Source organism: Phaethon lepturus, unplaced genomic scaffold (assembly GCF_000687285.1).
Source record: "Phaethon lepturus isolate BGI_N335 unplaced genomic scaffold, ASM68728v1 scaffold3321, whole genome shotgun sequence".
NCBI lineage: Eukaryota > Metazoa > Chordata > Aves > Phaethontiformes > Phaethontidae > Phaethon > Phaethon lepturus.
This window is the reverse complement of record NW_010516813.1, coordinates 76,936-90,790: the sequence shown is the minus strand read 5'-3', so window position 1 is coordinate 90,790 and position 13,855 is coordinate 76,936. Positions and strand designations below refer to the sequence as shown.

General features: G+C 40.6%; 1 protein-coding gene across 1 annotated transcript in view; it reads right to left on the bottom strand.

Moving 5' to 3' along the window:
* The window catches only part of ELMO1 (engulfment and cell motility 1), a gene marked incomplete at its 5' end in the record, with an annotated part of 242,586 nt that overhangs the window by 154,510 nt on the left and 74,221 nt on the right, over positions 1-13,855 (bottom strand). Inside the window, one exon of the mRNA XM_010296172.1 lies at positions 12,508-12,612. Coding sequence (XP_010294474.1) covers positions 12,508-12,612 — 105 coding nt within the window. The remainder of the gene's footprint in view (positions 1-12,507; positions 12,613-13,855) is intronic.

Here is a 13,855-nt window from a genome sequence, read left to right as displayed (position 1 = left end):
TCTGGCAAATGCATTTTGTTGAGTTTCACATTAACCCGACGTATTAACATTTCATGAGCACATAAATATTTAATGGTGACACCATATATGCATATAATGTAAGGTAGAATTACAGCAATCAATAAGAATGCCAGAGAAATAGTTAAGGCACTGTGTATTGCTATACAGCAAATTAAATGGCAATTTGAGTAATCAATATGTAAAGCAGCCTTGAAATGATCCACAGACACACTCTCTGCAAGCATCATCTTTTAGCATTTGCTGTGCAAAACAAAGCAGAGCCGACGTTACGTTTCTGTAAGAAAGGAAGATGGAAGGCCCTTTACTACATCTAAATATCTGTAGGCAAATCTGACAGGTACAAATCTTCTGTAAGAATCAGCAACGGTAAAAAGGGAAAGAAAAACAAGAGGTTCTTATAAATACCCAAAGAGAAATCATTCCTAATCTTGGCAACAGATTTACAACATTCATTATTATATTTGTAATACTCTTTTCACGACTTTGCGACTCATATCCTGTTCCAAAGTAAAATGCTATAAATACAGCTGATAAGGGCATGATTTTAATGTTATTTCCTTTATCACCTTATGGAGGAGAAATAAGCAGGGAATGGACATGTTTACTTCATAAATTGGTGAAAACAATAGCAGGGAAAGAAATAGAACACACAGCTCTGGACTGAAAATGCTTCTGTACGTCTACAGAGCATATCGCTAGCTTGAGTCACGTTTCTATCACAAAAGTTATTTTAGCAAGGAGAGGAAAGTAGTGAGGAAGTCACGAAGCCCACACAACCTTCATTCAAATGGAGGTCTATCATTAATGCTCAGGAAGTAGCTGCACCCTATTATCTTCCTCCCCCTCACATATCCACAGCGAGTTGCAGATCCACCAGACATTTCACAATCGGCAGGTACGGTAGTTAAATTTTACTTGGGGGAAACAAATACTTAAAAGCAGAAACCATGGACATTGCAGGAGAACTCTTGGCACCATAGAATCATATAGGTTGGAAAAGACCTTGAAAATCATAAAGTCCAACTGTTAACCTAACACTGCCAAGTCCACCGCTAAAGCATGTCCCCAAGCACCACGTCTACACGTCTTTTGAATACCTCCAGGGATGACAACTCAACCACTTCCCTGGGCAGCCTGTTCCAATGTTTGACCTTTTTGGTGAAGAAATTTTCCTAATATCCAATCTAAACATCCCCTGGTGCAACTTGAAGCCGCTTCCTCTTGTCCTATTTATAGTTTCTCGGGAGAAGAGACCAACACCCACCTCACCACAACCCCCTTTCAGGTAGCTGTAGAGAGCAATGAGGTCTCCCCTCAGCCTCCTCTTCTCCAGACTGACCCACCTCAGTTCCCTCAGCCACTCCTCATAAGACTTGTGCTCTAGACCCCTCACCAGCTTCGTTGCCCTTCTTTGGACACGCTCCAGCAACTCAATGTTCTTTTTGTAGTGAGGGGCCCAAAACTGAACACAGTATTCAAGGTGCAGCCTCACCAGTGCCGAGTACAGGGGCACGATCACTTCCCTACTCCTGCTGGCCACACTGTTTCTCATACAGGCCAGGACGCTGTTGGCCTTCTTGGCCACCTGGGCACACTGCCGGCTCATATTCCATCTTCCTTCAGTCCTACCTCAATTCTGGTCTGCTTGGCTGTCCTTTACTTTGATATTAGGAATCTACTTCTGCCAGTTTTTCCTTTCTTCAGTCCTTGCCAAGCTACAGAATTGGGGAGGCCCAACATGGAAACGTGGCTTCTAATATGCTAGACGTTATACAGACAAAAAACGAAAACCAGCTCACAGTACAGGAGTACTAAATCCTCTTCCCTTCTTCTGGTCCTTTGATCAATACTGCCCATCACCGTGAGGCAAAGCAGAAAAGCACCATGATGTGTAACAGTCAATAACAGTAACTAATTTTTTTTCTTTAGGGAAAAGCAAACAAATCCAGACAAAAATCTCAAGAAAAGGAAAACAAAAAAGGAAAGAAAATTACCAAGAGGGGGCAGCCAGGAAAAGTTTGAGACATGAAAAGACATTAACAAGCAAGACAGGAGAGTTGATTTTCTTTGAAGTAGATTGTTCTTCAAAAAACAAAAAACAACTGCAGTTCAGAAAAAGGAAGGAAAAAAGAGAAAGTGAGTGAAAGAAGCATAGAAAGAGAACTGAGAACCAAATTACATCACAAGAAGAATGAGATAAATTGACTAGCAGAAAAGAAGAAGTGGTTTAAAAATGTTTTTAAAAATGCAAGAAGGTGAAATTTTTAGGAAACCAGTGTTATCCATTTTCTTGACAATTCTACAGATGAAACTCTGTAGCCTAGTAAGGCACAGGAATTTGACAGTGTTTGTAGCAGAAAAACAGACCTGTACAGTTTTTACTACTTTTAAGTTACCTAATGCATGTATTTCTCCTCTCTTATTTACAAATTCCTGTTTTAAATGGAAGACAAATATTTCCAAATTACCAAACAAAATCAAAGAGTGATCAGAAAGAGAAATGAAGGCTTCATCATGTTTCCCAAGGTAGAAATTTCAGGCAGCAATGGTCAGCAACTGGTGAGAGCTGAATTTCTTCTGGGATTTAGCCATATGAATTGCCTGAAGTATCCTGTTGCCTCTGAAGCCAAAAGTCTTTTCAAGACATCCAACTGTCCAACAAAACATTTAGAGAGATACAGGAAAGAATATTCCTCCTTAGAGAATATGTTCAGTTCTTATTTTTAACTGCAAGATCTTTTATACTTCCCCTTGTATTATAATCAATGGTATCCACTATCAGCCAAAAAAGGCTCACCTGCCATTACAAGGTATCTACCATCATGGAAAATAACATAAAATCAATTAAAAAGTCATGCCAACATCACAAAAGAATAATGCAAAATCTCCAGTAGTACAAAAAACAAAATCAGAATATTTTCTAACTTTATGGCAGCGGTCCTTTATGATCTTCCATTGAATTATTCATCGAGCCCATCACTACCTCATGAGCACAAAACACACCCTTGGGCAGGCAGTTTGAAGAATTAAGAATTCTGCATGTTCGACTACCACGAGCTTAAAAATCTGCATCAACTTCAATAAAGAAGCCTACACCTGCAACTAAGAGTTAATGAGTGACAAAAGGCAGAGTTTTAAAGACAGGTATATTCAAAAGCTTCCTCATCAAAATCCAGAAGGATGAAACCAGACAGAAATATTCCTCCTTCACTGAGAAGGAATATTGACTTAGCCAATCCTTTAATCCCTCACATTAAAGATGAAATTGGCTTGAAGTATACTGCCCACAGCAACTGTAGATGTAATTCTCAGATTCCTGAATGAGCCTCAGAGCTTGGCAATGGAATAAAGATTCATTACGATTAGGAAGCAAATATAGAAGTGAAAGGCAAGATCCACTATAGGTGCATCAACACTTATAATAAATCCCACCGCAGACAGTTCAACAAGCATTGCTGCACTACTGAAAAGGAGCATTTCCCCAGACCTATTTGGTAGTACTATCTAAAATGATCCTGTGTTAATAGAGACCAAGTTTTCTAGCAGTCTGCTGTATCAAGAAGTTCCGAGAGCTAGTTCGTAAAGATGGTAAAAAGATCCTCAGAACTGAAATGAAAAGTCAGCCAGCATTTAATATCCAGAAATTGCAAAGATACTCTTCCTTTTCTTGACACTGCTTTTCCTTTTCCTAAGCTTCCTTATTACATATGGTAGGCTTCACCATTCCGTTTTCATTTAGATGCTTGAAGTAACTCTAGGAAGCAAGTCATAAGGATATGCTTCCTGGACTCTGCCACAGACAGACTCAGTTTCCATTCATCCTCTTCACCAATTTTGCTTTCCTCCTAAGGCAGCTTGTCATTTGCCTCGACTTCAGCATCAGTGTTCTTCCAAGATCCTTCACTCAGCACTGTCCCCTCTAACCTGTCTTTTTATCTTCATAATTTTATTTTCCATTTCCCACGCTTGCTCTCTCCCTTATCTCAGCCTTCCTTCACATTCCTGAGGCATTACAGAAATTCCTCATGGGAAAACTAAAATAAAGCAACCGTTATGTCTGCTTTCCTCAGGAAGGCACTAGAATTACAATTTGTTAAGCCAGGATTAGAGAGAAGAGCTGAGACCTACTACAGATACTGAAAAAGAATGGAGTCAGTGACATGAGAAACACATGAGAAACATGAGTGGCATGGCAAAGCCATGCCTTTATTTGAGGGACGTCTTTTGAGGACCATGTTAAGGATCAGACACTAAGAGTCTGATACAAAGCATAAGCCCCTGGGGGATAATCAGCGCACCGGTGAGGACGTGCACTGTAACCTGCTGCTCCCGGGGAGAATTGCTAGCAGAAGGCCCAGAGCCCACTGTGGCAAAGCAGTGACAGGAGACAGTGACACAGTGATACAGGACAGGAGGGAAAAGAAAAGCATCTGATTATGTCATTTTGTAACAGCATATAGGTAAGACGGGGAACTCAAACTGTCATAGTAATGTCACAGTCAGTGTTTGGCTCTGCAGCCATAAAATACTTCTAACAATGATGGCTTAAAATTTCCAACAGTTGGTTTTCTTCTGGAAAGTTATGGCATGTTTTTTCTCCCCGTGTTTTAAAAAAACATCTAGTGCCAAACTATTACAAGCTAAATTTGGATGGTTCTGTAGTTGCTCTACCTAGCAATAAATTTTGCTTCTCACACAAACACCTTGGCGTGAAGCATGATTGTATTGCCTTTATTTTCCATCAAAAGCTACATACACAGTGGTTTGTCTTGAAGTATTATATATCTTCCTCCTTTCTTTGCCACTCCATGCAAAACCAACCAAACCGCTGTAAAGCATGGTGGTAAGGCCCAAAATGAGAAGGCCTAGCTGCCTTGCCGCAATGTCCTCTCCCAAAGCAGCACCAAGGATGAGCTCTTCACTTCCCACAGGCAGAGGGGCAGTGATTTGGTGTTGACCTGGTCCAGTTTGAAAACTACTGGCCGGCCTCCTCTCTCCATGCCCCACACAAACCTAAGGCGGCAATGCTTTCCCTGCAAGTCTCTCCTTACTCACCTGTGGCAGAGGAGGAGGGCAGGAACCTGCAGTAGCTGCAGAACATAGCAAGTTTTTGAATTTTCTTTTCTTGCATGATGTGAAACAGACCCTATTAGTGCCCTAACATTATTGTGCTATGGGTATGTTAGAAAAGCATCAACCTTTATCGCACATCAGTGAGACTGGCAGCTAGAGAGGCATCACACAAGCTCCAAGCACAGAGTAAATTTGAAAACCTGTGAGACTCCATAGCCAGTCGCCTTCTCTCCCCGTGTATACACATCTCGGCATTGCAGGTGGAGGCATCATGGGTCCACAAAAACCAGCCAAATCTTTCTGTGCTACTGCTGCAATCACACTATCAAAACCTTCTGAAGACAATAGCTAGACCTTGCAACAACTTCTGGGCCCTTTGGATCAGGACCTCGTTCAGCCAACAACTCCCATATACATGGGAAGGCTTAGATGCGCTATGAATGGTGAGAAGTGAACATATGCAGGACTGTAACAATGTCCTATGTATCCCATAGCGCAACACCCCACAGGGCTGCGCAGAGGGTGCCATGACTCCCTTACAACTCTCTCCCTCCCTCAGTACTAACTGCATTTACGCTACCACCAGCCACTCCAGGCTTTTGCCTCCTGTCGAAGACCCACCTCAGCTCTGCCATCAGTGATGGAGGTCCTCGGAGTGAAACCACACAACTTCCTGGTGTGTTGGTATGGAAAGCAGAGACATTGAGTGACGTTTGGGAAAAAAACAAAAAGGCAGGCAGAGAAAACAGTTAGGTATCTGTGTGGAAGGTAAGAACAGAGAATGGAAAGACTGGCAGAGAAAAGAGAAGGCAGGAACACATTATCAGGCTAGGAACCACTGGGCTTAAGCAATTAGGTCTTATGTGGCAAACTGCATTCCTTCACAAAACACACCAGGAAGACACATGTAATAAAGCTCACTTTTCTTTCTACCTTTAGCAGAACAGAAATAAATTACATCCCTTTTCTTATAATTTCTGGGGGGAAAAAATGGCGTGGTGGAAATCAGGCTGTTTTACTTCAGAAAGTGCTGAAATTATATGTTGGACTACTCATATCTGATCAGGCTAGAATGAGTAGGCATTAGGAAACTTTGTGAATTAACGGAAGGATGTGTAGGCTGTCTCCTATACAACAACTGCATGGGTTAGAAAGTATACAGCAGACAGTCTGACTGTGACTAAACCCATTAAAGTTCTGAAAGGTCTCTGCAGGATGCCAGCAATCTTCCTGCCTGTATCACCGGCACTCGCAAACAGCACCTGCTCCTCCACTGTGACTTGTGAAGGCTTCAAAAAGAAAAGAACTCCCTCCTCAATCCCCCCAAAAGCAGCAACTCAAGTAGCTGCTGAGGAATAAGTGTCTCTGCATCGCAGCTGTGTTAATAACCGATTTTCCAGCTCAGCAGACACAGGGGAAAGGGGATTTTTTACTACTGACCATAAGCCAGCTCCATTTTTAATTTTCATGTAATCAAAGTAACTCTTGGTTCAACCAAAGTCCAGACATTGCTTTGATTTGGAGCGTTTTAATAACTTCTAAAATTTGTTTTAAATACAAGAACAAAAAATTTAGGAGCATACCGCTAAATATCTTACACATTATTCACAAAAATGTAGTAGCAATGGATCCACTATAAAACATAGCAAGGAATTAATAAGCCCAACTTTTTAGCATGGATTTCAACACTGGTTTCCCACCTTGGTGACAACATTTTGTACTGAAAATTTTACACTCAATATCTAACAAATGTTTGCATGAAATAGATAAAATCAGTCAGAAAAGGGATAAACTTTCTCTTCTACAGATGAGGGACTTGAATTTCAGGCTACAGTAAAATGATCGCTTTCCAAGGAACACTTATTTTACCCTACACACATGAAGAACCTACTAATCTAATAAATAGCAAAGAATTGGGTAGTCAGCTGGGCAGAATCCGAAGAGGTGGACAGCCAACACTCAGACCCAGAGATGCTAAGTTTATTTGCAGTTACTGCCTGAAGCACCAACCTCTTGTGCTTAAACAAAACCAGGAGACACAGTATGCGTCTTCTCAAGGCAGAATCTCACCCCAAAAAGCAGCAGTATGACCTGCTAGAATATGGCTGGTTATAAGCACAGAAGAAAAATACAGACAAGTGACTAACTTGTCAGTCATCAAACACAAATTCATTAGAATGAGAAATGTGCACCACACCAGAAAATGTCGTATAGGACTTCTTTCTGACTCAGATACTTCCTGTGAAACCCAATAACCTCTAACTAAAATCCTACACTCCCTCCCAGATGAAGGTTGTCACTATAGTTAAGATGACTGTGAGGAAAATGTAAAAGAAAGGAATATTTCAATGGTAGTGCATTAGAAGCTAAGGTGTAGTTGTTGCAAATTCAGTTTACCCAAAACACTGTTACATTAGCCAAGATCCAAGTGGAATGGCAGTCTACTCGCTACTGGAGCAGTAGCTTTGATTTTGCTGCCTGCTGTCAAGAACACCTGAACAAACATTGACTGCACATATAGGGGTGACCTTATCAAAACTGCAAAGCTAGTGTTTCATAGGATCATTAAGGTTGGAAAAGATCTTTAAGATCATCAAGTCCAACCATTAATCCAGCACCACCATGCCCACTAAACCATATCCTGAAGCACCACGTCTACACGTTTTTTGAACACCTCCAGTGATGGTGACTCCACCACCTCCCTGGGCAGCCTGATCCAATGTTTGACCACTCTCTCAGTAAAGAAATTTTTACTAATATCCAGTCTAAACCTCCCCGGCGCAACTTGAGGCCATTTCCTCTTGTTCTATCGCTGGTTACTTGGGAGAAGAGACCAACACCCACCTCACCACAATCCCCTTTCAGGTAGTTGTAGAGAGCGATAAGGTCTCCCCTCAGCCTCCTCTCCTCCAGACTAAACAACCCCAGTTCCCTCAGCCGCTCCTCATAAGACTTGTGCTCCAGCCCCCTCACCAGCTTCGTTGCCCTTCTCTGGACACGCTCAAGCACCTCAACATCCTTCTTGTAGTGAGGAGCCCAAAACCGGACACAGTGTTCGAGGTGTGGCCTCACCAGTGCGGAGTGCTTCTATAGAGGCATCCCAGGCACAAACATGACGCATTTAAACACAAGACAACAACTACCAAATTTCTCTTTTTGCGTTACAAATAAAAGGAGTGCTCCATTTCGGTTCCTTTAGCTTGTACTTTACACCAAATTAAGTAAGTATCATTATTTCACACCAATATTAGTAATCACTGAAGTGCATGCATACAAAAATAAAATCAGGCAAATGAATACACACCTACAAACACATATGCACACAAAACATTTCAGTTTCATATATTTATACCTCTCTTCTCATCGTGTCTTGAAAACAAAATGGATCTGAATAGTGTTGCACCACAAATTCTCAAACAAATCAATGGCAAAGCACCAATAAATGGAGATACTAATAGCAGTGGCAGCATAATAGTGTTTCCATGTAAAGGTCTTTCCTCAGACCCTTTTTACACTCAGGAAAATTTTGAAGGCACACTGCTGCAAGTTACCAGTACGAAAAATCTCAAGATGTCTGCACTGAATAAAGTCTGTTTCAAATGGTAACTTACAATTTTGTTTTTTTAAATTAATAGAACACGAAGCTGAAGTAGTTTTGGAAAGGAGTAATTTGGAAACCGGGGATGGGGTGGGGGTGGGGGTGAGAACCTGTCTGCTCCAAAAGAACAGCAACAGAAAGATATTATCTGTCACAAAGCTTTATTCCAATCACTTTCTTCACTGTTCACTTTAACTATACACTCTGACTGTCCTATAATTATGTATCTTGGGAAGCTGCCAATTATTTCCTGTGGAAACTTTTAAAATTTCTTGCAGAGATTCAACACTGCTTCCATCAATTCATTCCATATACTATGTCAATACTTTTTAAAACCAAAGCCTCTGATGATAGCAATTCATTATTTAAGTGGAACATGAAAAAAATGCAGTGCTTATCAGTCACTGATAGCACCAGACAATTAATAAGAAAGAGAAAGAAAAGCTAACTCAACAGGAAACTAATTCAATAGGTGACCTTTTTTAAAAATCCAAATGATAGCTAAGGACACCATAAAATCAAAGAAAACATGGTATTTTTTCCCCCCTCCATTAAACAACCTTTCTGGTGGAGGCTCCAGTAATATCATATAGTAAACAGAAGCTGAGATTCAAAAACAATTAACTCAAAGTCTAAATAAAGAAAAACAACACCGTGTTTACTTGAAGGAAGACAGCAAGTAAAGAAAACATACTGCTGTAATTTCAGGAACAAGTATCCAACAGGAAAAAGGCGAATGAGAGAAATGGATTGTGTGGAAGTAGGTAAGAAAGAGTCAAACAGGGAAACAAAGTTTGGTTATTTTTGTTTCCTCTTTCACTGTGTGATGCCCATGTTTTCTCCTTGAAATGCTTTCTGTTTTCAAGATGCAGGTTTACCCATCTGCTCCGCTGCCTTCATACACATGTTCTTCAACACATTGCAACTGTATTTACTCTTCCTATGAGTACTTCTGTTTGGTACCGGTCTTTGAAGCCCCACTGCCACCCCCCACTGAAGGGCACTTCAGTTTCAGACATCCTTCCCACTTAACTAACCCATTTATTACGCAAATTATTTCTAAGCAGAATTACTTATGAGAGGCAGAACAAGGAATGAAAAGGGAAGAGATTATTTATTGCCTGTCTTCTCTTCTAACTTCTCCTTATCCATTTTTTTCAGTAATACAAGAAGATACCTTGCTAAGGGTCATGCAGCTGGGGCATCCTAAGAAAGCGGCAGGTCAGACTGCAACGATTCGTGCTGCCCATTAAAATGCAGCACTGCCAGTAGACTCAGTGAAACCATCATGATTTCCTGATAGTGTCTTCGCTTAATATACCACATTCTGTCAGGAGAAACTTCGTATTTTCCAAGATCATTTCAAATCTACTCTAGTTTCCAGTATCAGTTTTTAACTACTGCACAACAAAGATATTACCTCATTTCGGGGCTTAGGAATCAACCCATGGTACAGCAATCAACTGTATTGCAAAGGGCCCAGTTGAAAATAACCTCTCCTCCTAGGAACCAAAACATTTCCTAGTATCAATAATGAAAATAAGATATGCGCTCCTGTCAAACAAGTTGTTCAGTATGCAAGTATTATTTGTATAGCTAACTATTTCTTGTGGAAACTTAACCTTGCCCACAGAGATAATTTCTGTTCGGGTACAGGAATGGAAATATATCTGAAAAAATAAACAAGGTCAACAGGCTGTACAAGTAGAGCAAACTGGTGTTGTAGGAGCTTTAGGAGCCAAAGGCCATGAAGAAAAGGTAATGTTAGATATGAAGTAAGGAATTCAAAATGAGAAGGAAACAGGCATGTCCGTGGCCACAGGAAACTAATGTGCACCAGCTAGTAAGTCAAGGAGATGAAAAGATAGAAAGTAGGTGGCTTTTGCGATCAAAGACTAGCAACACTGTAGGAGTTGCACAATACTGTTCATCTCAGAGGTGTTCAGCATGCTGTTAGCATGACAAGGTGGACCACCGCAGATCAGTGAGCTACCATGCCAGCGATGCTAGTATAAGCACTAAATAGAACTACTCGGGAAAGATGGGTAGCTACGCTAACATACTCCCAAGGTGTGTTAGCAGTTCCCAAAGCAGCGTTGAGCAAGCAATTTAATCTGAGCATGCCTCAGTGTGGCATGTCGAGCGTACATGTACTCTTTCTCAGGGGGGAAATATATGAAGCACCCAGACACTCTCCTAACAGGAACCCTACAAGAATGAAAACAGGCATCTCAAAACAGCAAAAATTCTCACTAATGCAGCAGCAAAAAGACTGCATTATAGAAACAAAGCTGAGTCAGCACCCAAGTCCTTTCTAAAGAGTGGCTAATTACATGCTACGCTGAACCCAGTTTTTAAGACAGCATTTGCAAAATGAAAATGAAAAGTACGAAAAAATTGAGATATGACAATGAAAGCACTATTTCAACAGAATTTCTGTATTCTTTAAATTCTTTCAGACTTCTTTAAAACACAACTCTCTCATTTAGAGCACTGGCTACCCCCCATAAGCATATTCTCTGAATTTAGAATTTTCAAAAGAAGCCTATGAAGTAGCACCATCCAGATCTTACCAAATTTTAATGAGAAAAAGTAACCCATTCGCGTTTTATAAGCAAAAACGCGCTTCAGCATAGTTTATCCAGAAAACATACTCATTGCCCAGTATGTGAAATAACTCTTAATTTCAAGGGGTTATAGGGTTTGATAAATATTGCTGTATTGCATGCTACAACAGTTTCTTTTAACAGTTATTGCTAGATTCAGACTGAGGCAGAAAGATATATTTAAAGAGCAGATCTGACAATCTTGTGGTCTCCTATTATGTACATGGATCATTCTGGCCTGGATATCAGCACGTCCTTTACAAACCTATCAGAGCTTTGACACTATTCTACTTTGAGCAAAAATGAGACAATAATGCATATTAAAAGTTCCGTCTTCACTTTGTAGTAGAAATGATTGGTATGCCTGCTGTCTCCTTGCTATACACAACCTTCTTTAAGCAGGTCTGTATGTGCACTTTTTCTTGAGGAGTTAAACCACCCCTACTATCTCAAGACACTGACTGTCTAGACTATCCTCTACTCCCATCTGTGCTTGCTAGGTTTACACTTGGCAAATACTCGACTTCAGTAAAGGTCAGGAAAAGCCATTCTATTCACAGGCAGGTATTATTCAGCTGTATGCCTCTTCTTGTAAGGATGCAGCACATAACTTGCTTTAACTAAACTTGAAGTAACAAATGTAGGAAGTGGAGTGGGCAGGGGGCAGAAAGAGGTTGTGCAAGTGAATTATGATGCTTTTTACCGATTTTTCTCCAAGCATTACCTCACTTCTAGCAGTAGTTTTAGTGATAGCATCTTAACTCTCAAGACACTGCCAACCCAGTCACTTATCAAGGCATTTGCTCATCAAAGCCTCTTTTCCATAGAAAACCCTGCCAGTTTTTGGTAGACTTAGAGCAGGGCAGGGAATTCTGCACAATTACTCATTTCTGAGCTTATGAACATCCATCACGCACCTGAAAAAGGCACAAGCTCATCTCCCTTCTCTTTGCAGGCTTCAGCAAAAAGTAGTATTTGCAAAAATTTTTATCTATAATATTTGACTCGGCGATGACAGAGCGCTGTGCAACTTTCTCCCAAAGTTTTACAGACTTTTGTTATGTTTTAGCATTACATGGTTTGCCTTCCTAGAGTTTGTTGTTAATGATACCAGGATTGTGAACCTCCTCTTAAAAGTCAACTGTAAACAGGACGTAATCAGTGAGAACAGGCAGCTGCACAGATCTCAAAGATGAGAAGAAGCCTTACCCGTATATAAGCATCCTGGTGATGTTTAGCAAAGTACAGCATGTTGTCAAGGGCTAGCATTCCTGGAGGGGTCTGTGTAAAATCCATTGCTGGGTTTACATGATTCTGTAAAAAGATAACAAGATCACTCAATTAGCATCTTTACAAAAGCTATCAGCTCCCCAGTGATGTGCACCCTGTTAGCATGCTGTGCTCTTTTTGCTGAGCAGAAAACTGTAACAAGGAAACGGTCCATGCCTCAAAGAGCTTTAAAGCCAAATGCGAAGGTTATGAGGTTAGCATGTCAGTCACTCACTTCTGTAGCTATGGAATGGAGTTTCCCAAAGGTTGAGTGTTTTAGAAGCACAGATCTCCAAATCTTTCATGGAAGTACCACTCCTCGGTGGTGCTACAGACTAGAAGTGCTATTTACATGAAAACGCAAATAAACATGTAAAGAGCCACCAAAACACTTATTTATACAACTGCTATGGAATGATTTCAAATAAATCATGAAAAGGAGAAAAAACTACTAGATTTAAAAGCTGTATTAAGTCTATTGGATCTTGTGGGCTCCTGAACACAAAGAGTGTCAGACAAAAGTGTATGAAATTGAACAGATTCACGTTGTGGAATTTAGGAAAATTTTTTGTTACATTCTGAATCTGTGAATTCCAACTATGGAATTAATGAATGAACACGCCAAATGCAACCAAAACTTGTTAGCTTCCACACACTCCTACAAATTTCAAAAGTTCAGTTTCACACACTACATGAAAAACTATATTTGCTCAAAATGTTTTTTAGTCCATCTTTTGTTTAGATGCAATGAAATGTAGATTTGAATAAGTTGCATGTAGTTCATGTTTTAGAGATGAACATTTGCCTGGCTACAGACAGGCTCGAAAACACCACAGAAGCGGCTCAGAAAAACAAATACCCGAGAGTACATCTCCATCAAAAGATGCCTATCGTCTGCTATGCTCTTTTATCAGTATCACCTTTGCAATGTCTCCAGCTCCACTCATGATTCTGACAGAGAAAGATTTCCCTAGTTGCTTTGCGATAGCATTTCCGTTCTGCAAGACCCAGCTGACAAGAGACTTTAAAAGTGCATTTACTAGCAGAAAACTAACTGGCAAAGATCAGCACAGATTTCTTCTTCTGTCAGTCTGTTTCTGCTGTATGCCCAGGGTCTGAACCACCCACCTCACTGACAGAAGCATGGTTTTTACAGCTTTTCCTGCTGTTGACTCTGCCAGGCCACAAAGCTGTAGAAATATGAGATTCTACTCTCCTGCCCACCTTACCTTCAGATGTATGATAGGTTGGTTTTAGCCAGTCACTAATTCATAGACATGTGAAAGAT